This window comes from Nothobranchius furzeri, chromosome 9 (assembly GCF_043380555.1).
Source record: "Nothobranchius furzeri strain GRZ-AD chromosome 9, NfurGRZ-RIMD1, whole genome shotgun sequence".
In the NCBI taxonomy this organism is placed as follows: Eukaryota; Metazoa; Chordata; class Actinopteri; order Cyprinodontiformes; family Nothobranchiidae; genus Nothobranchius; species Nothobranchius furzeri.
In genome coordinates this window covers 50,803,244-50,828,969 of record NC_091749.1, presented here as the reverse complement: position 1 = coordinate 50,828,969, position 25,726 = coordinate 50,803,244, and the positions used below count along the sequence as shown (strand labels likewise).

Here is a 25,726-nt window from a genome sequence, read left to right as displayed (position 1 = left end):
CTTGTAGTTGGTCATTGAGAGAGTGGCAGAATATGTCCTATACAGGTTGCTCGTACATCACTGACCCACATCCTTCACCACCTAACCTAATAGGCTTGGTTTGTGATCAAACCAGAGTAACTGAACTTTATGCACAGGGAGAACCCACAAACTGTACACTGAAGGGCCTCATCCAGGTGTGGAACTGAAATCCTTCTTCTTGTAAAGCAACCACACCTATGTTTCCACTATTGCAACTTTAGGGTAATTTTACTGGAACTTCCCAGCATGTGCGTGTCTCCAGTTCACCAGCGCGGACGAGCTGCTTACCCGGCCTTTTTCAGGAACAATCCGAGTACCTGAATGGGGGTAGGTACTTGGAGTGGTCTGGTAAAATAGCTGAGCGGTTACTTTTGGTTAACTCACACTGATTGGTAGTAACTCGGTAGGAAATTACATCAGCAGACGTCCCCAAGACAACAGGTATTTGACAACCCAATTTGAATAATTGCTTGTTAAGCAGAATTAAAGTAAAAGCAAATAAGCAGCCCCAAAAATGTCATTAATAAACTCCCAACACCGAAAAATGCAGAGGAATTTCTCCCCAAACAAGGCTTTGTGTCACAGAGCACCATAAAAAACGGTGCTTCTTCTGGTCATTGAATGCTACATTTTACATCACATAGCTGTGCTCATGGTCCTCTGAATGGATTAAAATATGCTGTAATTTGATAGAATAAAACATTTAATATTACTGCGGATGCTTTTTTAGTGCTGATCAATGACATCACTCACTGCCGAAGTAATCACATTATGCAGATGTCTGTGTTACAGTCCTGAAAGGGCTGAATTTGTATGTAGACACAACAGCTAAGAGGACTGGGCCATCTAAACTCAGTCAGTTTCCCCCTCTGAGAAATTTCACTGAACTTCTGACAATGGAAAATACCTCATGACACAGACCCCCTTCTTTAGGTCAAAACTCCATAAATCTGATCATAAGTGTCTTAGTTTGGTTTTAAATATGGGTTTCTCTCTTATGAAAATGTTGCCCTTGGTATATTTGCCTTAATTATATGTGTGAGCATAAATGTCTGCTGAGTTAATTAAGGCTCCAAGGACATTTGCTTTAATTGGATGGAATGACAGTTTAATGTTTTTTACAGTCAGCTTTTACATATACATACATACAGTACACACACACACACACACACACACACACACACACACACGCACGCACGCACGCACGCACGCACGCACGCACACACACACACACACACACACACTTCCCTGAAGTGAAGGGACACTTAACATTACATTTTTTAAACAATCATAGTCTATTTTTCACATGCTACGCTTTCAAAACACGTCAAACTTTGCAGTTTAGATAGAGCCAGACAGGAAGTCAAACACAAAACAGTGCAAAACATCTGGAAAACTTTCAAATTAAAAGTCACGTTCAGAAAAGAGTACGTTGTTTGCCTTGAAATACCCGTTGCCAATGTCAACAGAACAGAAAATAAACCACAGACCTTTTTGGATACAAGCAGTTGTTCTCCATGCTTGTTTATGTGTGCACTTCTGAAATCCGAGTGGCGTTGTGATCCTCCCGTGATTTAGTGACTTTGTGGGACCAGCAGCATGGAACACTTTCTCTCCTGTTTTGCTTCTGAAATGCTTTCGTTTGGAAGGGAGGCAATACGCTGTGTTTATGTTACATGCCACTTTAACGTCCAGTGGAAAGGAGTCTCTGCTCCCTGTCAGTTCCTCATGTTGTCTGCTGTTTTTTCTCAATTACCTGTGTTTAGAAATAAAAAGCTTTTTATTTTTGCCTTTCCTGCTGTATCCTGGATATTGGCTTTTTACTGCATTTGGATCGGAACCACTGCAAACCATGACAACAACCATAACGGCTCGCTCCTCTGTGGTGCCGATGGGGCGTGCGTCTTTCGCTGTCATCTTGTGTTTGCACAGATTACCTCATCAGTGTTTACCGGCTCTCCTTTTATGTTTGCTTCAAACCCAAAATATTCCCAAACAGCAGAAGTTGTGTTGTCTTTAGACACCTTGTCAGCTGGTGTGCGAGCTGCCATTTTTCTCTCGGTGTGCCGTCTCGGCACGGTCACATGATGACATCACTTTCATAAACTTTATGGACCGTCTCAAAAAATTTGAACAAAACATTTAAAACTTTTAAGTAAAACTGAAATTTTACCATGCATCCATTTTTATACATTAAATGACATTTATTTATCTTTTTTATTTATTTATTTTTTAATCCTTGTCTCCTATGTGCATTATTTAATTCATGACAGTATTGGAACTAGGGGTGGGCGATATGTTAAAAAAAAGTCCTATTACGATTATTTTTTGCAAAATCATAATCTAATCACAATGTTTTTCAGATGTTTTGAAAGTAATTTACAAGTAAAATACAAAAATTTCAACTTTCTGTACAGAAAATAGGATAAAAGATTTCAGAATCCTAAAAAAATCTTAAAATTCCAATATCTATCTATTCGTCCATCCATCCATCCATCCATCCATCCATCCATCCAGCCATCCATACATACATAGCTGAGAGCTAGTGATATATGTCTCAAATATCCCACAGGCACTTTTAATTAATTATTTATTTATAATTAAATAAATTACATACATTTCATCTAGAGGTGGCTCATATTCTATCATCCACAATATTACCAGTAATTATTTCTTGTCCAGAGAAAGAATCTATCATGTTAAGTTGCATTCATGATGCATCCTTATATCATGCATCCTCTAGTCAGGATTACACTCCCACTATTTGTACCTAACAGATCTCCGTAGCTGTTTCTGCCTGCAATATCATCTGGCCAGCCGCTAAAAGGGGCGTTTTGGTTTGTAAATGAGAATGCCTCCTGCAACAACGGAAATGCCCCCTTCTTCTTATTCGCTCCTGACATGTTACTTCACCTCCGATATTTCAAAATAAGATGTTTTCTCCACTCATCGATCTGTTCTGTTTTTTTAAAACAGTTATTGATCATCTGTAATCACCCTGCTCTTTCATTTTGTGTTGCTGTTTTGACGTGAGCGCACGCCACGCTTTTCGAATCCAAACCTGCATTTACGTCCCGCCTCCTGCTTTATTCGCAGTTTACACAAATATTAAACTGGAAACGGGAGACCGTCAGTAAGGCGGGACACAGACTTTTCTCCTCCACTTCAGACTGTCTCTCATGAGAAGTGCACTCGAAGCATAGCAGCTAGGCAGGAAGGAGCCAATGGCTTTTCAAAATAAAGTAATTTTTTTAACGTTTTATGATATTTAAATTAATTTCAATTTACAATTATGGTTAGTATAGGTGCGCAAATACAGGCTATACATCTCACGCTTTACATTGTTTTACCATAGTGTAACGGGTTACGATTTGTTATGGTTGGACTTTTATGTTGAAGGGGGAGTTCTTGTCCAGTTGTGTAGAGAGTTCCGGTTCGGTTGTTTAGAAAGAGAAAACAAGCTAGTTTGACCAGAGATCATTAATGCTATTTATCCTGGAGTTAAGGTGTGGGCTGTGGCCAACAGTAACCCGGAATGAAGATCAAAACAGAAAGATCAAGTTGGAGTCATTACAAAATCTTTAAAAAAAATCAACATAAAATGCATTCAATAGGTGTGGCGGCTTTTATATTGCTGTGGCGGTGTGACACGATCGGTTAGTTTATACTTTTCCATCCATCCATCCCCCATCTTGGTGCCTGTACGTTGGGGTTTACCCCAGTGAATAAGAGGGTAGCCTCCCTCCGTCTATGTGTGGGGGGACGGGTTCTGACTGTGGTCTGTGCTTATGCACCAAACTACAGTTTAGACTACCCACCCTTTTTGGAGACCTTGGAGGGGGTGCTGGAAAGTGCTTCTTCTGGTGACTCCCTCGTTCTGCTGGGGGACTTTAACGCTCATGTGGGCAACGGCAGTGAGACCTGGAGAGGTGTGGTTGGGAGGAACGGCCCCCCTGATCTGAAATTCGAGTGGTGTTTTGTTATTGGACTTCTGTGCCAGTCATGGATTGTCCATAATGAACACCATGTTCAGACATAAAGGTGTCCATATGTGCTCTTGGCACCAGGATACCTTAGGCCGCAGCTCGATGATTTACTTTGTTGTTGTTTCATCTGACCTGCATGTCTTGGACACTCGGGTGAAGAGAGGGGCGGAGCTGTCAACTCACCACTACCTGGTGGTGAGTTGACTCAGATGGTGGGGGAAGATGCCGGTCAGAGCAGGCAGGCCTAAACGTATCACGAGGGTCTGCTGGGAACGTCTGGCAGAGTCTCCTGTCAGAAGGAGCTTCAATTCCCACCTCCAACAGAACTTCCAAAATGTCCCGGGGGAGGCGGGGGTCATTGAGTCTGAATGGACCCTGTTCCATGCCTCCATTGTTGAGGCGGCCGACCAGAGCTGTGGTTGCAGGATCGTCGGTGCCTGTCATGGTGGCAATCCCCGAACCCGCTGGTTGACACCAGCGGTTAGGGATGCTGTCAACCTGAAGAAAGAGTCCTATCAGGTCTTCTTGGCCTGTGGGCCTCCAGAGTTAGCTGACGGGTACCGGCAGTCCAAGCGGAATGCGGCTCGGGTGGTTGCCTAGGCAAGAACCTGGGCATGGGAGGAGTTCGGTGAGACCATACAGCAAGACTTCCGTACGGCTTCGAGCAGATTCTGGTCCACCATCCGGCGCCTCAGGCAGGGAAAGCAGTGCACTACCAACACTATCTATAGTGGGGACGGTGTGCTGCTGACCTCTACTCAGGATGTTGTGGATCGGTGGCAGAATACTTCGAAAACCTCCTCAATCCCACCAACATGTCTTCCAGTGAGGAAGCAGAGTTTGGGGACTTTGGGTTGGCCTCTCAAATCTCTGGTGCTGAGGTCAATGAGGTGGTAAAAAGCTCCTCTGTGGCAAGGCTCCAGGGGTGGATGAGATCCACCCAGAGCCGGATGTTGTGGGGCTGTGTTAGCTGATGCGGCTCTGCAATATCACATGGACATCGGTGGCAGTCCCACTGGACTGTCAGACTGAGGTGGTTGTCCCCTTATTTAAAAAGGGGGACCACAGGGTGTGTTCCAACTACAGGGGGATCACACTCCTGAGCCTTCCTGGTAAGGTCTATTCAGGGGTTCTGGAGAGGAAGGTCCATCGGATTGTTGAACCTCAGATTCAGGAGGAGCAATGTGGTTTTCGTCCTGGCCGTGGAACATTGGACCAGCTCTATACCCTTAGGGGGATCCTGGAGGGTTCATGGGAATATGCCCAGCCAGTCTACATGTGTTTTGTGGATTTGGAGAAGGAGTTTGACCTTGCCCTCGGGGGGCCCTGTGGGGGGTACTCTGGGAGTATGGGGTACCAGGCCCTCTGATATGGGCTGTTAGGTCCCTGTATGACCGGTGTCAGAGCTTGGTCCACATTGCCGGCAGTGAGTCGGACTCGTTCCAAGTGAGAGTTGGACTCCGCTAAGGCTGCCCTTTGTTGCCGATAATGTTCATAACCTTTATGGACAGGATTTTTAGGCAGAGCCAAGGTGTGTGTGGGGGGGGGGGGGGGGGGGGGGGGCATCCGTTTTTGTGGCCTGAGGATGAGGTCTCTGCTTTTTGCAGATGATGTAGTCCTGTTGGCTTCATCAGAACATGATCTTCAGCTTTCGCTGGAGCGGTTCGCAGCCGAGTGTGAAGCAGCTGCGATGAGAATCCACTCCTCTAAATCTGAGACCATGGTCTTGATTTGAAAAGGGGTAGAATACCTTCTCCGGGTCAGGGATGAGGTCCTGCCCCAAGTGGAGGAGTTTAAGTATCTCGGGGTCTTGTTCACAAGTGAGGGAAAACTGGAGCGTGAGATCTATAGACGGATTGGTGCTGCATCTGCAGTGATGCGGGCGTTGTACCGGTCTGTCGTGGTGAAGAGAGAGCTGAGTCAGAAGGCGAAGCTCTTGATTTACCGGTCAATCTACATTCCTGCCCTCACCTATGGTCATGAGCTTTGGGTAGTGACTGAAAGAACGAGATCGCAGATACAAGCGGCCAAAATGAGTTTTCTCAGAAGAGTGGCTGAGCTCTCCCTTAGAGATGGGGTGAGAAGCTCGGTCATTCGGGAGGTGCTCGGAGTAGACTCGCTGCTCCTCCACATCAAGAGGAGCCAGTTGAGGTGGCTCAGGCATCTGGTCAGGACGCCTCCTGGACGCCTCCCTGGTGAGGTTTTCCGGGCATGTCCAACCAGGAGGAGACTTAAAGGTAGACCCAGGACACGGCGGAGGGACTATGTCTCTCACCTGGCCAGGGAACGCCTTGGGATTCCCCCGGAGGAGCTGGCCCAAGTGGCTGGGGAGAGGGAAGTCTGGGCCTCTCGCCTTAGGCTGCTCACCCCGCGACCCAACTCCGAATAAGCGGATGAAAATGGATGGATGGAATTTATTTTCCAAACAATTAAACATGACAAGTTAACTAATCTTTACTGTGATGGATGGATCTAGATGGAGGAGATGTGATGTATGGTGCCTATGTGTGAATATGATGTTATCAGAACTTTTGTATCGAGAAGAGCTGAGTTCTGGGTGTAAGGGAAAAGATTTGGTTTGTATTAAGCTATGAGGTTGATTATTATCAATAAGGCATCACACGCTATCTGTCTGTCTACTTCACCCTTTCTTGGACACCCTCTTCGCGGATCGAAAGGTCAGGGAGCTCGGATGACCTCTAGGCACCGAGGGCTGTAGAATACCCGTAGCATTGATTCTCCAGTCCAGAGATGTCCTGGGTCACGACAGATGGATTGAACCGTTGTGTCTAGGACTCTTAAGGAGTCGGAACAATATCAGCTTTGTTCTGCATGTAAGGATTGTCAATGGGTAATGATTTTAACCTGTTAGGGTTTTCTCCCCATTGGTAATGTGTGGCCAAAACTGTAAATGTGCAATCTCCCTTCGATCTACAGCTGGAGTGAGGGACCACCAACAATTCCTGCTCAGCTGAGCAAAGAGAGCGGATGGGTACATACCTGTGTAGCAGTGCCGAGAGGACAGCAGGAGCAGGAGTGGAACACTGAAAAAACATTTCTGAAATCATTTTTCTGATTCTAATGAGTCACTCTGAGTTTTTCATGCAGGCTGAACATGAAAAGAGTCTCCTACACCTATCTTCTGCTTTACCATCTGATAGAAAATAGAAACTCTAGGATTTCAAAAGCCTGAGAGATTTACTTCACTGTAAATTAACGTTCATGGACTCACCTATCTTAACTCACAACGGAGAACACTGTTGTTGGTTTAGCGTCCAGAAAACAGCCGAGAACATTTCGTCTAGTAGAAGCTAACAGTTAGCATTAGCAACTTCACCACACAGCAGAAGGTCCTCCAGACTTGTGTTATTTGTGGAGATGAAATATCCATGTTGCAGACCAAACAGAGTTGCATTGCTGATAGCCAATCTGGGGTGAGATGTTCAAATATTAGGACACCAAACCTGCCGTCTGAATCTCAGCTGTGATGTGGCTCACTTTTAATTCCTGGAAATTGTTCACCGGTGTTTATTTTCTCCCCTAAGTACGACTTACAAGACATTCATTCCTACTAGAGACCATTGCAAATGCATTCATTAAATGCGTGTTCCACACCTTTAAACATTTCACATTACTTTTTTTTGGGTGTATCTTTTTTGTATTTCATGAGTTTGTTAAGATTCATCTGCTGAAAATATTTACATAAATAAATAAATAGGGATTATAACAAAAAGTTAACTAATTAAACCATCTGCCAAAAAATATTCCCAATTTATACTAATTTAGTCAAATATTCTATCTGCTGAAATGCTATAATTAAAAGGTCCACATTATATGAAAGGCTTTATGGTCTGGTTTTCATGAACAGATTTAATGCTTAGACCACTCAATGGTTTTCTTGTGTCAGAGGTTTCCTGTGGTCTTGTGTCAGGTGTGATAAAGTGTGGTATTATTGTTGCCTTCTTCTGTCAGATGCAGCAGGCACCTACCCATTCTGGTTTGGGCCCCATGTGGCGGGCAAGAGGAGCTTCCTGTGCCAAAGAGGCCCATGGGACACAAATATACATTCACATTTTTCCACAATCCCCATTTATTTTTTAACAAATGTGTCTTTGGGTACAGTAGTCATGCCTTATCAGAAAAGGACAGGAACTACTATCAACAGATAAGGTCATTGTTGAGGTGAAGTAATTACAGATATCTGACATGGAGATGGAGTTCTGTTGAGAATTGGATGACAAATTCAGATTAGACTTGTTTTCCTCTACATACTGCAGGGAGAACCAGCTCTATCCACTGCAGCAACCTTGGATTGAAGAAACGTTTTATCCATTAAACATGATACATCTGCTATCTTATTAGGGTATGTTCTAGTTTCATGGCAGCACTTTCTTATGCTTTTATCAGTAAGGAAGTTCTAGTTCATTTTGACTGTAGCCTCACTGTGTCTGACTTTATTTCATCTTCTCTTTTTTGCTTGACAGATTAACAAGACATGGAAAGTAGAAATGTTGAAAATGGGTCAAAGTATCATGTCTAGACCATAGTTCTTCTGCATGGTACTTTTTCTAGGTTTCTACTGATGATGATCAGTGCTGCCATCTTAGAACTTATAGTCAGTGTGTCTATTAACTGCTGTGGGTGGAGGGGCTCGATACTCTGGTACAGTTCACATCACTTAAGTAGCATGAGAGAGACTGACAGATGCCCTTTTTCAGAAGTCGATCCTACAGAGCTGCATTGACAGCTGCCTGAATATAAAATAGTGCTGCTTGTAAAGCTGAAAAAGGCTGAGGAAAAACAGGACAAAACTTAAAACTTCACTATATAACAAAAATAATTTGTTTGCAGTAATAATATTATATATTTTAAAGCACCTTTCAGGAAACTCAGGGCCACTGTACAACAAAATAATTAAAATCAAGTTAAAAGTTGAAAGCACTCAAAAAGAAATCACTCAAAAATCCTAGCGAAAACAGAACAAAAATCAGATAGTACTATCTCATAAACAGCATGCAGTCTTGAAAGGTGAGTAGTGGGGTTGTGTGGTTGCATCAGCTGGCATTGGCCTCATCAACACCTCATCAACACACTAACACTGTATTGGAGCAGGCGGAGGGAGACTAGGGGTCTTAGCACACCTCTGTTGCCGCTTGGCTTCCCGGGGCTGGAGGCTAGGAGGGGGAACTGGCCATTATGTTGGGGTCTGGGGTGGTGGGATGCTTTGATTGGCGTTGGGCGGGGGTGCCTGCTCATCATTACCCCTGCAGAAAGGGGCGAATTCTGGGAACCAGTGATGGTTTCACCCCTTGTGCAGCAGTACCGGGACCAGAGTGAATAGGGTGTGTATGGGGAGTATGAGTGGGTGTCTAGCGTTCCTTTTTGTAAGTCTTAGGTTGTATGTGTATGTGTGAGCATGAGGGAGAGAGTGTGTGACTGTCTGTGTATGGCTGTATATGTCAGGTGCGGTCTTGGACTCCTCCCCTCTACTGGGACTTCTTGTGCTACTACACATCTTCGCCTACCCTCCCCCTGCCACATTTGGTGTGGAGTGTGGTGCCTTGGTATGCCTGAGTGTTTGCGGCTCCCGGGTAAGGGGGTTTCAGATTTTTGGAGTCTGCCTGATCAATCCCGGTGGCTGCCTGGTGGGATCCGAGTCCCTGGGCTCTGTTGGGTCCCCAGCTTGGGAGTGGGAGGCTGTGGTCGGGCCTGTGGGCTTGCTGCTGATATCTCCCGGGACTCTGCCGGCTGCTGGTTGTGACCCCCCCGGGCCAATCCTCTGTGCCTATTGAGAGGGAGCTGGGGCTTTTCTGGTTGCAGTCTCCCTGGGGTCCCTGCATTCTGGGACAGCTCCTTGATCTCTGGGACTTGGAGCTCCCTCCATCTCCTACCTATCTTTTGGGGTGGGGGTGGGGGTAGGGGGCAGATCTGTGGCCCCTCACACTCTATTGGATGCTCCTACAGAGAAACCTTACATATACAAGCGCATGTACACACATGTACTCACATGGTGCTCTCATAAGTATGGACTTGGGCATTTTCAACACATGTCTTAAGGCTGTGGTTGGCAGTAAATTCACTGTGATTTATTATCGTGTGATTGTTCAATAAAACAATGTTGATTTTATATTTCCTCATCAGGTTGTTGCAGTGATAGCTTGCTCCTGTTGTATTGTTGTGTGTCCCCTTCTTTTTTTATTTTTATTTTTTCGCTTTGCTTTTCTCTTTCTGCAGGTCTAGAAGCAAACTCTTGTTCATCATTGATTGTTTATCTCTGTGGTGATGACCCATGCGGCAGAGTTGTGAACTAACTGGAGCTTGTGGAGTTTATTTATTTATTTATTTTGAGGTAGTCCAACCAGGAGTGAGTCACAGTAATCGATTCAGGAAGTGAGGTAGAGAGAGAGGGGCGAAGGCGATTAATATTACGAAGGTGAAAATAAGCTGACCAAGTGACATTATTGATATGAGTAGTTTGTATTGCAGTGCTGCACATAAGTATTTGTCATGTTCTGGCTAAGTCTCCTGACCCAGGACATACAGAATCAATCACAGGAGGAGGGATGAAAAATGAGAAACAATATTTATTCTTGTAAAGTAGAACTAAGGGAGTGCCGTCGAAGTGAGGTGAGGGTACAGGCTCGTGACATGGTGGTCGATTTAGAGGTGGGACGACTGGAGCTGGAGAGGGAGGTGGTCAGGTCTGAGGAAGGTTCGGTCTCGAGAGAGGTTCTCCAGAGAGTGGGCGAGTGCAGGGTGAGTGGTGGAGAGCGGGTTGGCAGGGAGGACGTGGTCCAGAGATGAGGTCCGTCCGGTTATGGCTGGAGAGCTGGTTGTGGAAAGGATACCTGGAGACAGGAAGAGGGGTTAGGAACTCGATAAGCTAGAGTGGAGCACAACAAAGGTTTTAGGTTGAGTTAGCACACAATCTCAGGTTGAGCCATATCCATATTGCGTAATCATCCAGCAAGGTGGGGTTGTCTCCCTGCTCCTTTTAAGCACAGACCGGTTGATGGAGTATCTGCTGCAGCTGCATGCTCCTCGGCTCCACCCACTTGCAATTGAGCGCTCTCACAGGTTATAGTAGAACCACTCACCTCAGATCCTGACAGTATTTGAAAATATGAGAAAATCAGTGTTAATATTTGGAACAGGAGCCCTTGTTCACTAGCCTAGAAATCTAGACAGACAGTGGCAGACACAAAATGAGTTTGTTCTGCATGCCCATCTAGCCATGCTCCACTGGAATCTCTGCAGCCGTGGCCAGTCTGGTGGCTGACCAATCACAGCTCTCTATCAGTTTGGTGGTTGGAATGTTACTGAGACTGAGTGAAAGATGATGACAGCTCATTTGAAGCAGCTTTGAAATCAGCTTTGGAGTATAGAGCAGATAGAGGTACTTAAGTCTTAAGTACTTAAGGAAAAGGACGTATTTGCGTCTTCTCAGACATTGTATGGAGACACTTTGAAAGGCAACTGTAGATCCGTCTATGGGTCATGGCCAGATTATATATTCACATACACTCACCTAAAGGATTATTAGGAACACCATACAAATACGGTGTTTGACCCCCTTTTAGAACTGCTTTAATTCTACGTGGCATTGATTCAACAAGGTGCTGAAAGCCTTCTATCGAAATGTTGGTCCATATTGACAGGATAGCATCTTGCAGGTGATGGAGATTTGTGGGATGCACATCCAGTGCATGAAGCTCCCGTTCCACCACATTCCAAAGATGCTCTATCGGGTTGAGATCTGGTGACTGTGGGGCCGTTGTAGTACAGTTAACTCATTGTCATGTTCAAGAAACCAATTAGAAATGATTGGAGCTTTATGACATGGTGCATTATCCTGCTAGAGGTAGCCATCAGAGGATGGGTACATGGTGGTCATGAAGGGATGGACATGGTCAGAAAAAATGCTCGGGTAGCCTGTGGCATTTAAACCATGCCCAGTTGGCACTAAGGGGCTAAAAGTGTGCCAAGAAAACATCCCCCACACCATTACACCACCACCACCAACCTGCACAGTGGTAACAAGGCATGATGGATCCATGTTCTCATTCTGTTTACACCAAATTCTGACTCTACCATTTGAATCTCAACAGAAATTGAGACGCATCACACCAGCAACATTTTTCCAGTCTTCAACTGTCTATTTTTGGTGAGCTTGTGCAAATTGTAGCCTCTTTTTCCTATTTGTAATGGAGTTGAGTGGTACCCGGTGGGGTCTTCTGCCGCTGTAGCCCATCCACCTCAACGATGTGCGTGTTGTGGCTTCACAAATGCTTTGCTGCATTCCTCGGTTGTAATGAGTTGTTATTTCAGTCAAAGTTGCTCTTCTATCAGCTTGAATCAGTCGGTCCATTCTCCTCTGACCTCTAGCATCAACAAGGTATTTTCGGCCACAAGACTGCCACATACTAGATCTTTTTCCCTTTTCACACCATTCTTTGTAAACCCTAGAAATAGTTGTGAGTGAAAATCCCAGTAACTGAGCAGATTGTCAAATACTCAGACCGGCCCATCCAGCACAACCAACTATGCCACGCTCAAAACTGCTTAAATCACCTTTCTTTCCCATTCTGACATTCAGTTTGGAGTTCAGGAGATTGTCTTGACTAAGACCACACCCAGAAATGCATTGAAGCAACTGTCATGTGATTGGTTGATAAGATAATTGCATTAAGGAGAAGTTGAACAGGTGTTCCTAATAATCCTTTAGGTGAGTGTATATAGGATGGCTTGCCAGGCTACTTGTGTGCAATTACAGAAGTCAAACGTTTCCTGTAGAGCTGAACCAGGATTGTTGTGCTGAAACAGGGATTTTGGCCTACTTCTCCACACTGATCTCCTCTAGATCTCCCAGGTTTCGGGACTGTCACACAGAGTTTTAGTTCCCTCCAAATATTTTCTATTGGATTTTGGTCTCGAGACTGGCTGCTACTCCAGAACATTGATATGTTCTTATGGAGCACCTCCTTGGTTATTCTGGCTCTGTGCTTTGAGTCATTGTTGGAAGACCCATCCATGACCCATCTTCCGTGCTCTGACTGAGGGAAAGAGGTTGTTACTCAAAATCTCACAGCGCAATCTACAAGACCCCATTCACCATCTCCTTAATACAATGCAGTCATCCTGTCCCCTTCACAGAAAAGCACCCCTAAAGCATGATGTCTCCACCCCCATGCTTCACAGTAGGGACGGAGTTCTTGGGATGCAACTCATCTTTTTTTTTCCGTCAAACACGGCAAGTGGAGTTTAGAACAAAAAGTTCTATCTTGGTTTCATCTGACCACGACTATTTTCCATGTCTCGTCTGGATCATCCAGATGGTCGCTGGTAAATTTTAGACAGGCTTGGACATGTGTTGACTTGAGCAGGGGCATCTTCCATGCATTGCATGATTTTTAACCATGATGGCGAGGTGTTTTGCTGACAATTACCTTTGACCTGTGGTCCCAAGTCTCTTCATGTCATTGACTAGCTCCTCCTGTGTAGTCCTGGAATGATTCCTCACATTTCTTATCATCAGTGATACCCCACCAGGTGAGATATCTGCATGAACCCCACCCCACCCCCCACCCCCGTCCGAGGGAGACTTACACTCGTCTTTAGTCTCTTCCATTTTCTAACAGTTGCTCCAACACCGAGCTGTTTGGAAATTGTCTCGTAGCCATTTCCGGCCTTGTGGAGATCCACAGTTTTGTCTCTGCTGCTTTTTGACAGCTCTTTAGTCCTGCCCATGGTAGTAGCTGGAGTCTAATTTAGGCCCTGTCCACACATAGCGGGGGATCTGCCAAAACGTAGATATTTTTCTACGTTTTGGCCTGTCATCCACACGAAAACTGAGTTTTTTCACACGAAAACGGATCTTTTTAAAAACTCCGGCCAAAGTGAAGATCTGCGTTTTCTCCGTTTTGGGTGTCTGCGTGTGGATGGACAAAACCGGAGTTTTAAGGTCCGCAACGTCACTTTCCGCGACAAAAAAATGCTGACATCACGTGTGCGACCTGTGTTTACACTAGCCGGCAGCATGGATGCCCTCAGAGCCGCACTCGCTTTATCAACTGTCCAAGCGCTTTTTGCTTATTTGTTTTTGCAAGCGGAATTACTGCTCCTTGCGGAAGACCACAGACGAAGGACGAGGTTAAGAACGGGGGAAGTACTGCCGCCTACAGGTCTGGCATGTTCTTAACAACATATTTATCCGGGTACGTGTGGACAGAGTTTTTTTTTTTAACGAGGTGGTGTGGATGCAAGTTTTTAGAGGGGTGGATATTCGTTTAAAAAAAAACCCGGCTACGTGTGGACTAGGCCTTAGATTAATATGTGGAGTAGAGGTGGACTTTTTAAAGGCAGAGTAACAGGTCTTGGAGACCCAGAATTGTTGCTGATTGCCACTGCTGTGCATCTGTGCAATACAAATAAATTATTTAAAAATCATACAATGTGAATTTCTGAAATGATGAAATGCCGTCTCTCACAGTAGGAATGCACCTATAATGTGAATTTCAGAACCTTCCGTGATTTCTGCAGGAGAACAATCAACGTGTTGCTTTTCTGAAAGGAACATGGTGGCAAATGAACTTCAGATTTCAGAAGTAAAGCGCCCAGAAAATGAATAAAAATATTTTAGAAATTGTCGCACCAAAAAAAAAGGCTTTGTAAAGTAATAATGAAAATAAAAGACTTCCAGGCAAGCAAAATAAATATTAAAACTCTTTAAGTACCAACAATACAGGTAAACAAGTTGGAAATCAAGCTGGGGAAAAGCCAGAAGTAGCTAAGATAAAGCAAATCAAATATTCTACAAATGCATATCAATTGTATTGTCAATCCAGATGTGTTTGCACAATAACAATTCTTCTAGTCTGAAACTGTGCACAAAAGTGACAAAGACAGAAAACTGTGAGAAAATCCATCCAGTATAAGAAATGTCTTAGACATTATAAAAAACAGATCATTTCAAGAAGTGAAACATGATAAATGCATCATGTAAACAAGACACTCGGCAAGCTTTACCACAGTTTTAATAAATGTACATCAATGATACTGACAGGAGTTTTCCTAGAAAAAGTTTCTCCAATAAATAAAGGTTTGTTAAACTAAAATATAAATGTTTAATAATGGATTTATGTCACTAAATTATCCACCATACATCCACTACAGCCACAGTAATGTAACAAATACTGTAGCTTCAGATTAATACATGTGCTTTTTCACAAATTACAAAGAATTCATTCATAGTCTAACCACAGTTAGGATTTTGCTGAATTTTTTGAGCATAAGTTGTCTTAATTGGTAATTTTAGCAAAAAATTTCTGACAATATAGTTATAATCTGAGCCTGTCCACATAAAAACTAGTTTAAATTAGAATGTTTGGAGTTATTTACTCCAGTGTTTCCCAACCCTGGTCCTCAGGGACCACGGTCCTGCATGTTTTCACGTGACATCAAGTGTTGCAGATGCCTGTTAATCACTCATTTATTTGAGTCACGTGTGTAGCAGCAGGGAAACACTGGTGTTTAAAAGGGAAACATAGAAGACATGCAGGTCAGTTAACCCTAAACCTAACCCTGTGTGTTTTCTGCTGCCATGTTCTGAAAATGGATTCTACTCATTTTTATTATTAGTGCTTTTTGGGGTAAACAAATGTGCCATAGCCTTTATTAGCATTACGTTTGAGGAAGTTTTGTTCTTTGAGGTGAAACTCTTGAATGAGCTGAACATATTTGGAGCATTTTCCATCTAACTGGAGGTTCTTTTAAGCTGTCTGCTCAAACTACCTCAGTAGCTATAATCTCTCACTCGCCTTCAGTGATGTGGCATATCCCAGCCTGAGCTTTTGGCAGTGGATAAAGTGGGAGCAACGAGAAATTTGTGCCATGGTAAGGTGAGTGTTTCAAAAGGTACACCGACTCCAGATTTGCGACTTCATCTCACTGCCAGAGGATAGACACAGAGACGACACAAAATGTCTCAAGCCCAAATAGTGGAAAATTAAAAGTGGTCTGGAGTTTAGTGTAGCCGGCAGTTATTGGCAGAGCAAATAATAAAGGCTTTGATTGAGATTGTTCTTTTGAAGGGAAGTTACGAAGACCGCCAAAGACTCGAATAAATTCCATCCAACTTTTAAAGATGGAAGCTGCTGGTTTTGGAACGTTTGTTATCCGTGACTTTATGTTCTGTTATTTATTTGCTCTTATCGATGCTGTAAAGGCGAAATTGGGATGCAGCCAGTCACTTTACAGTGAGTAAAAATCCAGCAGTCCAAAAATAAATGTCTGGCAACCTGGCATCTTCCTCCGACATAAACTAATACACAATAAATGGACTGTATTAAGTGGACATATTAGTCTGCTGTTCTATCCCATAGTTCTAACCCACCATAGAGTTCCTGTTTTTGTTTCAGTTGCTAGACGTTCATGAATAAGGGCAAGCAGCGCTGCACCTGCCTTCTTTTGTATCAATATTTGGGTCTCTCTCTCTCTCTCTCTCTCTCTCTCTCTCTCTCTCTCTCTCTCTCTCTCTCTCTCTCTCTTTCTCTGTCTCTCTCTCTCCTCTCTCTCTCTCTCACACACACACACACACACACACACACACACACACACACACACACACACACACACACACACACACACACGCACACACACACATACACACACACACACACACACACACACACACACACACACACACACACACACACACACACACACACACACACACATACACACACACACACACACACACACACACACACACACACACACACACACACACACACACACACACACCCCAAGCCGAATATTAAAGGCTAAGAGGAGCTGAGTAAAAGTGGAGCAGTGCTGACCCACTTTGGCTAGTTATGGATGACATCATGGGCCTAGTTAATGGGTCCCTACAACCCACTCTATGTACAACTAGATAGAATTGATTACCTTTCTCTAACCTATGTTGGGTTTTCTGTAGATAATAAGGGAAGGTCAATTATGACCCAAAGTAAAATATGATCCAGATTTATTGGTTCAGCCCTCCTGGAACATTTCATTAAGGAGAATTTATAGTAGAGTATGAGTTTTAAATATCAGGAAGAAAAGTACATGTTGTATTCCTAAACCTATATATTAAATACAGCAGGCAAATTTATGTTCATCGTGAAACTTTTCTTTGTCTTAAATCCACTAAATGAAATTTAAAGGATCTACGTTTGTTTTTTGGAGGCAGGTTTGAGGAATCGTCACTGTCACTGCTAATCTCAGTGACAAATATATTGTGTTTCTTGTGACTGCTCTTCAATTAAAGCCATGCTGTGTTTAATGCTTATAAAGTTGACTTGCCACAGCAGGAAGTTCTCCGTGTACTGGCACTTGCTCCAATGGCTAAGGTAGAAAAATAATGTTAGATGTTATCACACAGAGATGGAAGTATGCAGCAGTGGGGATTTCAAACAATGTCATTTCTGCAGTAAAATTATTGCTTAATTGTGAAAGAGTTTAAGGTGGAGCAATTTAAGTAAGGTTGCATGTTGGGGCAGTTGGTAGAACTGTTGCTTCTCAGCAAGAAGTTTGCCAGAGTGACCTTTTGGTGGTACCGCGATCAAAGCGTAAGTCTAGGGGTGATCATGCCTTTGCAGTCCTGGGTTCTGAGCTTTGGAACCAACTCCCACAAGAAATCAAGCAGTCCACATCGCTGCCCACTTTTAAAGCAAGGCTTAAGCTGTATTTTAGATCTGTTTCTTAGTTGTTTTTATTCACATTTTAATGTTTTGATCACTGTTTTTATTGTTTTAACTCTTTTTGTTTTTAAATGTTTTTATCTCTGAATTTTATTATAGAGCTGTTTTATTGTGCTGCTGTGGGAAGGGGCTTTATAAATAAAATGAAGGAATGAATGTCAGTTCTCGTGTATTCATGGTTTTTCCCTTGTCCTCATGTATGCTAGCATGATCCCCTGCACTGATGTCTTGCAAATGAGAAGTTTCTTTGGGTAAAAGCATCTCCTAAGTGTATAATTCTGTAATTTTGTTCTCCCGGGCTTCTAAATCAGTCTCTTTCCCACAACAGATCACACTGCAACCCTAGAAATAGTTAACAGGAATGATGATCTTTTGACATTACAGGCAATCATGTCACTCCATGTTCATCACTAAAAGTACTGTCTAATGGAGCACTGAGTATTAGCCAAAGGAATTAAGGCATTAATTAGGAGCGATCTCCTGCCCATCTGCTCACCTTTCTGCCTCATAAATCTGACTTTCTGTCCTTTACCCAAATAACCTCAACTACAATAAAGTTTCACTCTGTAGTATGGCTTAGTGCTGGTGAATGTTCTCTGTTTGCAAGGCATGGTAACCTTAGATGATTAAGGGGGTATCCCTAATCCGTACCCATGCATGTGACACAGGTATTTTCAAAAGATCGTATTTGGGTTCTGAAATCTGATTTTTTTGTGTACTCAAGGCTGACATCATAAACTATAACTTCTATATATGCTGAAAACATCTTTCACTTGTGGACAAGCCTTCAGAATAAAAGGCAACTGGTACCCTTTGTATCAGAGGAACTTTGTGAATTAAAAATAAAGTGTGGATAACCAACACACACCAAACACAACAAACTCCTTGGATATTTCTTAACACTATCTAGTTTACAAATCTCTTCCACTCCAATTTTTGTTTTTATTAAAGTAAAAAAACAAAAAAAAAACAACAAATGAGTTGCATTTCTTTGGCTCTGCTTGATGTACAGTTCATCTTCAGCACTTTAAAATAATAAATAATTATTTCCAACGCTATAGGTGTAATTCCATCATCGGAACTTCGGGTTAAATTTATAGAAACTCCCCGACGTGTGCGTGTCTCTACCTGACCAGGCCAGCCAAACGTCCATTTTCAGGAACTTTCTGAGTACTTGGAACGGCCCGGTGGAGTAGCTGAGCAGAACTTTTGATCAACTCACGCTGATTGGTTGCGACTTAGTAGGAATTGACATCAGCAGACGTAGTCCAAACCAACCAGCAGTTGCAAAATTAGAAGAGTTGCAAGCGAAGCAGAATGGAAGTGAAATAAAATAAGCACTGGTCGCACTTAAAATTTAACTCATGACATCAGAAAACACGGGGAAATTCCCCCACAATGACAATTCACGAGACTTTGTTGTCTCACAGAGCGTCATGAAGACTGGAGCTTCTTCTGGTCATTGACCGCAACTTTATACATCACACAGCAGCTCTAGCCCTCTAAATGGATTAAATGATGGCATACTTCGATGGAATAAATGCCTTTAATGTTATTAATGCTACTCTGGATGCTTTTTGGTGCTGACTATTGACATCCCTAACTGCTGAAGATGTTGCAGTATGCTGATGTTTGTACAAAGTCCTGAAAGGGCTGAATTGGATTGGTCAATCTCCCAGTCAACTTCCCCATCCCAGAATTTACCCTGAAGTTCCGTGGAAACACACCTTACAAAGGTCTTGTTTTGTCTGAGGTGTCTGTATAGAATAGAATAAACTTTATGTATGTTCTGTAGAGCCTTTTCGTAAGGATGACCCTGAGAACCAGAAGGAAAACATCCTACAGCCTCATAGAGGAAGAGAAATCCTGACAAATTAATCCGACATCCTCACCGAGGCCGCTCAGAGCTCTCTCTCATTGTTAATCTTACCATAGTGCCGAAAACAAGGATGCTGAGTTGCATGGATGTCCAGTTTAATGATGCCAAAGCCTGTTTATACCTCTGTCAGGAGTTGGGCGGTAAATGCAGCATACATCCCAGGTTCACCTATTATTATTGTGTTGGAAGGCTTTGGGTCAAGCCGGGCTGTCATGCTCGAGGACGCCCAGCCCTGCTCGACATTCTCTGCTTCCCATGAAAGGAGGTGAAGAGCAGGAAGCGGTGGACATCAGCACAGTGTGTTGGATTTATCCAGGTGTTCATCTGTATTGGATTAGTGTTCCTGTCGGAGCAGGACAAGAGGACCCTGTTTGCGTTTCGTGTCGTTGACAGAACATTCTCCTCTGGTTTGTTGTTGGCAGGATTTATGAGCGGGTGATAGACCCTCCTCAGATGGAGCTCACCTTAGGCAGTGGAGTGTGGCTAGGGCAACACAGCCACAAGCATGGTCTGTTCAAGGTAAGACTCTCAGCTGATGATGCACACACACACACACACACACACACACACACACACACACACACACACACACACACACACACACACACACACACACACACACACACACACACACACACACACACACACACACACACACACACACACACACACACTCACATTCCAGGTAACTGAACGTGCTTCACATTCCATATCTCCTGGTGTAATTGGCCACATTTGCAGCAGGCAGTAAGAGGAAGAAATACAAGAATGGGATTCAGAAACAGAAGTGCTGATGGCTCAGAGGAGCTGCACAAAGCTCAGCATGTGCTTTGAAATGCGTATTCCCAAGGCCATCACCATGTTGTCGATTTTTAGTCTTTGCTCATTTTCTCAGGCTCCTGCATGCTCTCGCAGCGGGCGAAGGATGTGGCGAGGTAGAACCAGGACATTCATAGTTCTCCCCCTCCTGCCATGCAATCAGCTGGCGTTCTGTTTTTCTTTAGTAACACATTGATCACTCACATAGGCCAAGTGTGATGAAAATGATGTCTCCTCCCCCCAAACCTTAAAAGCATCGCTGCTACACAAGAAGGCTGTTTCTTGTCTGTTACATGCCACGTCTTCCTCGATTGCTCCTTTTCCTCAGAGATTTCAAGGAGTTCCTTTTTGTGAACGACACGTCTCAATCGTCCTGTTCCCTGCTTTCAGTCATCCTGACTATGTCCTGTCCTCCACGTGCAAGGAGGGCTTGACGTGCACATCAGCTGCAGAGACAGAAGGTGCGGCAGAGCAGAGCCTTGTGTGAAGTGACACTGAATGAGCAAAATTTCCCCCTCAGGTTTATTCTAGGATCTCACCATCTCAGCTGACAGGTGCACTTGTTAACACCTTAAATCAGGAGCATGTTGTTTGGTTGATCAGGTGGGATGTTTTGAAGAAACATCTTGTTCAAAAAGTGTGGCATACCAAACCATACCAACTTTATTTAGTAGGTTTAAAAACAGCATGCGAGAATACATTACTCTGTGGTGAGAACAGTGAATAGCTTTCTCATGATTTTAGTTGTTTGTAACAAAATGGTGGTAAAATATTGTACATCTCTCCTTGCTGGTTGATATTTGCAAGCCATTTAATGTTTTAGCATTGGATATTTACATGGTATTATTGCAAACCCTTTTCTACAGATGTCTGTAAAACATTAAAGGAATACTATGCAACTTTTTTCATAGTTTTAAGTAATTTTCTTGAGCCAGTATGTGCTAAAATAACTCTTTACAGGGTTGATGAAATGTCACTCAGACCCCCACTGTGGCCAGAATACCGAATAAAAAATAAGAATAAAAAAATGAGCTGACATACCTGGCGCTGCAGCAGCTCCCAGCATGTTTCCTGCTTGTTTTAGATCATAAACACAGCTGATTTGTTTGGTATTAGTGATGGACCACTCATAGACACTAAGGAAGGCTGGGGAGACATTTCAGCTGCTTGAAAGATGTTAAAAACACAAACGCATAGCTAGGAAACAAGTTTAACAACAGATAATTAATAACAAACACCAGGGGGTGCTAAAAGCAAACAACTGCCAAGTGTGCCTTTTAACTGTTTGAAACAAACATGCTAGTAATTCCAAATGCCGTAATACATTGAAGCCAAGAAAACAGCGAATAACTACAGATTTCCTACACAACAGAGTGATTTTGGTGAAAAAATATTTTTTTATTTTATTTTTTCAAAATCTGTATCTCAGATGTTTTTTATTGACAAACATTGACAAGCACTAATCCTAATCACTTTTGGCCTGCCTGTGCGTTACAGCGCTCCATCATATATGTAGAATGGCTCTAAGGCTATCACACCACTATCGTGTGAACAATGTTTTTATCAAAGGCTTTCTGCATTATTGCTAGTGGAATGATTTACTTTTACATGTTTTAAATCTGTTCAGATAAAATATACATTTATTCTCAAAATCTCTCTATAAAACTATCTCTGAGCAGAACAGTGATCAATTGAACGTCAACCAGGTTTTTATTTAACCCTACGACAGTCCTAATCGGTGACCCCGCCAGGAAAGTTGACCACTGAGCAGGGTTGATGGTTTATCCCTTGTGGTCCACGTGGCAGGGATGAGGACTGAGCACCACCTCACCCCTGCAGTGTGGACCTCAAGGGATAAACCATCAACCCTGCTCAGTGGTCAACTTTCCTGGCGGGGTCACCCATTAGGACAGTCAGAGGGCTAAATCAGGTTTCCAAACTTTGCAATTTGAGGGCTCAAATCATCAAGTTATAAGTCCTCATGGGCCACAAATTTGTGATGTTTTTCTTTTAGACAATGCAGATATCCCTGAGCTTCGCCACTTACATCCATATGGTAATTTTTTTATTTGTGAAAAAGGTATTATGGATGTCAAATCTTAAAGAATTTATGATAGTCAAACATATGGTAGAAACTAGAGAGTGTTGGCAAAAATTGGGGACACAAAATTTTAATACATCACTACTTTTTAGTCACACTAAAATGGTACAAGTAACATTTTTATTACATGTTTTATACATGGCCAAGGCACATGAGTCATACTCCATATGCATGACAGCAGGGAAGTCACTGTTTCTTAATTATTTGTGCTTGTTCAGTTTGATCACCAAACCCTCTTGACATTGTCTCACATTTCCTGACTGCTGGAAAATGAATGTGTTCCAGACACCTGTGATGGCTTTGGGAGGATTTTCAGAAGAAATATGACACAATAGGAACGTCATGTGACTCACAGTAAAAACTCAGAAACCTTTTCAGACTCTCTCTCAAATACTGACCACAATGTGTTGCCACCAGTCTCAGCTCAGTGAGAAAATGGCTACAGCAAATCACATTTTCCCAAGGCTGGCAGAGGAAATAAGAGTTTTGATAGTTAGGGCCAAGCTATTGTTTCTTTGGCCTTAACACCCACTACAAAGGTGGGATATCAGACACGGATTTCGACTCATAAAGTTAAAAACACATTACAGCTTTGCCTCCAGTTGTACCTTTCTTTAACCTGTTAAAGATAAAGAGACAAGTTGATCCCATTTCTGGCTCCACATGTTTAAAGCTGGGAGCTGTTGAGAGGCAAAAGGTGAAGGGAAGAAAAACATAATAAAACAACCAAAAGCCATGAAAGGAGCACTGTTGATAAGAGCTGAAATAAAGCAGCCGTCCGTTCAGGAACATGAACTGGGATAATGTTGAGCAAAATAACTAGGGCTTTAAATAAAACATGTTGAGCTTTTAAAGAACCTTAAGATGCCTCTCTCTCTTAACGCTCCATCTGAGGGAGAAACTAATAAATTATCTTTATCTAGAATCCATTGTGCAGAAGGTTCTGCTCCTTGGGGATAAGATTTGGAACCTGTGCTTCAGTGAAAGTCTTTAAGTTTCATGCTCTGTTGGGTGGTCTTTATCACAACATGGACAATGATGGAGAGACTGAACACATTACACAACTTCAGAGTTTAGATCTGCTGTGTTTTTCTCCTGAAACCACACATGTACGCAATTCTACATGATTCATTTATGCTGGATTTAGTTGATATTTGTTACGGTCCAATGTCATCACCGTCTGTGTTTTGAGTTGTTACTTACCTATAGTTGTATCTGGGGACTTGAAATAGCAGGAATATTTCCAAAAGAGACATTGCACTTGCAAATGATTTTTCTAAGTATAATCATCATTCATTTTTTTTAATCTCAAGACCCAAGAACACCAGCTTTACTCGTGATGAATTGATAATTATGTTCAATTTAAATCTGTAGTTATTTAGGGATAGTTGGCCATGGTTTGAAATGTTCACAATGGTTGATTTCAAATATCGAGTTTTAAGAAACTCTTCTGACATTTTTTTAAATGAATCACAATTATTCTAAAATAGTTTTTGTTGTAAGTTCATGATGTCTTACTGTCAGGGGTGATCGCAGACTGAACTGAGAAACAGCGGGTTCGGCCGTAGCGTGTGGCTGAGACCCAAACGCGGGAACACGAGCTCTGGGAGTTAGTTTAGGAACGCTAGTTCATTTCTCAAAGGGAAACGAGAACGAACAGGCGTTACAGGAAGAGTAAGGAACTGACTGGTGGCATACTTGGTGAGGGATAAGGCTCTGGACTCGTGACATGGATTGGTAGAATCGATGACGGAGTGAAGGCGGAGGGAATTGTCCAAGAGGAGGTAGCGAGGCCAGAGGGAAGGCTGGGTGGAGACAAAACAGGAAGAGTAAGAAACTAACTCACTTGTAAGATGATTCCATGGAATAGATCATTAGTGAGTGACGAGGCTCTGGACTCGTGACATGGATTGGTAGAATTGATGACTGAGTGAAGGCAGAGAGAGTTGACATTCATGTATAGATGTGGGTGATGATGTGGGAGTTGAGAGTTCAGGAGATGGAGTGCTGGGAAATGGAGTCTTAGGAGGTGGAGCTCCGGATGAAGGAATGCAAGGATGTGGAGACCATGACAGGACCCTTGCTCCAGGGACAGCTCCAGAAGGACCAGGGTGAGGGGAATGGTAATCCCTGATAAGAGAGGGATCCAGAATGGAGAGTGCCGGCTCCCAAGAATGTTCCTCCAGGCTATAGCCCTCCCAGTCGACAAGACACTGCCAACCTCGACCCCGGAGGCGAGAGTCCAGGATATGCTGGCCAATGTAGACACGGTCTAGGCTTGGGCGCTATACACATTTTAATATCGTCTAACTTCCTCCACATTTTACCACGGTGTACGGTGTTACCGTTTACGGTATTACCTGGGGGCAGCAGTAGCTCAACAGGTTGAGCGGGTTGTCCAGTAATCGGAAGGTTGCAGGTTCGATCCCGGCTCCGGACAGAGAATTCTGCTGTTGTGTCCTTGGACAAGACACTTAACCCACCTTGCCTGCTGGTGGTGGTCAGAGGGCCCGGTGCCTGTGCTCAACAGCCTCACCTCTGTCAGTGTGCCCCAGGGCAGCTGTGGCTACATCGTAGCTCATCACCATCAGTGTGTGAATGTGTGTGTGAATGGATGAATGATACACTGTAGTGTAAAGCGCTTTGGAGTCCTTACTCTGAGAGGTGCTATACAAGTGTGGGTCATTTATCATTTAAAAATTATCACGTAAGCCTCAAGTGGAATTACCAAACTTTTGGTTTGGACCTTCACCATTCAGAAACTGAATAACAAACACTAATACTAAAACAATAACAACATAACACACATAATACTAACAACTTTAAAAAATGCAGCTTATAAAAAAATATTTCGTCTGAAAAACCAGCATGTATACCTTTTCCGCCTTCAACATCTGACCTCTGAAAACCTGCATCGATGAACTCATGGCATAGCCTGGCAAGCCAGACTAAATAAATGTATTATTTAGTCTGGCCATGCTCCATTGACGGCTCTCGGTTGTGGGGCGGGTTCTACCGTTGTCTTTCAAATGATCTCCGCATTCCACTGGACAATGAATGTGACATACTCTTGTTTCACTCTGTTGCATCATCCCACCCACCAGGCATATAGAGTGCCCTGATTGGCCCACAAAGCGGATAAAGCTCTGTGATTTGTTCACTAAGCAGACAGAGCACT

General features: G+C 43.3%; 1 protein-coding gene across 1 annotated transcript in view; it reads left to right on the top strand.

Moving 5' to 3' along the window:
- The window catches only part of LOC107381817 (protein kinase C-binding protein NELL1), a 517,506-nt gene that overhangs the window by 162,386 nt on the left and 329,394 nt on the right, over positions 1 to 25,726 (top strand). The window contains exon 5 of the mRNA XM_015953703.3: positions 20,051 to 20,147. Coding sequence (XP_015809189.3) covers positions 20,051 to 20,147 — 97 coding nt within the window. The remainder of the gene's footprint in view (positions 1 to 20,050; positions 20,148 to 25,726) is intronic.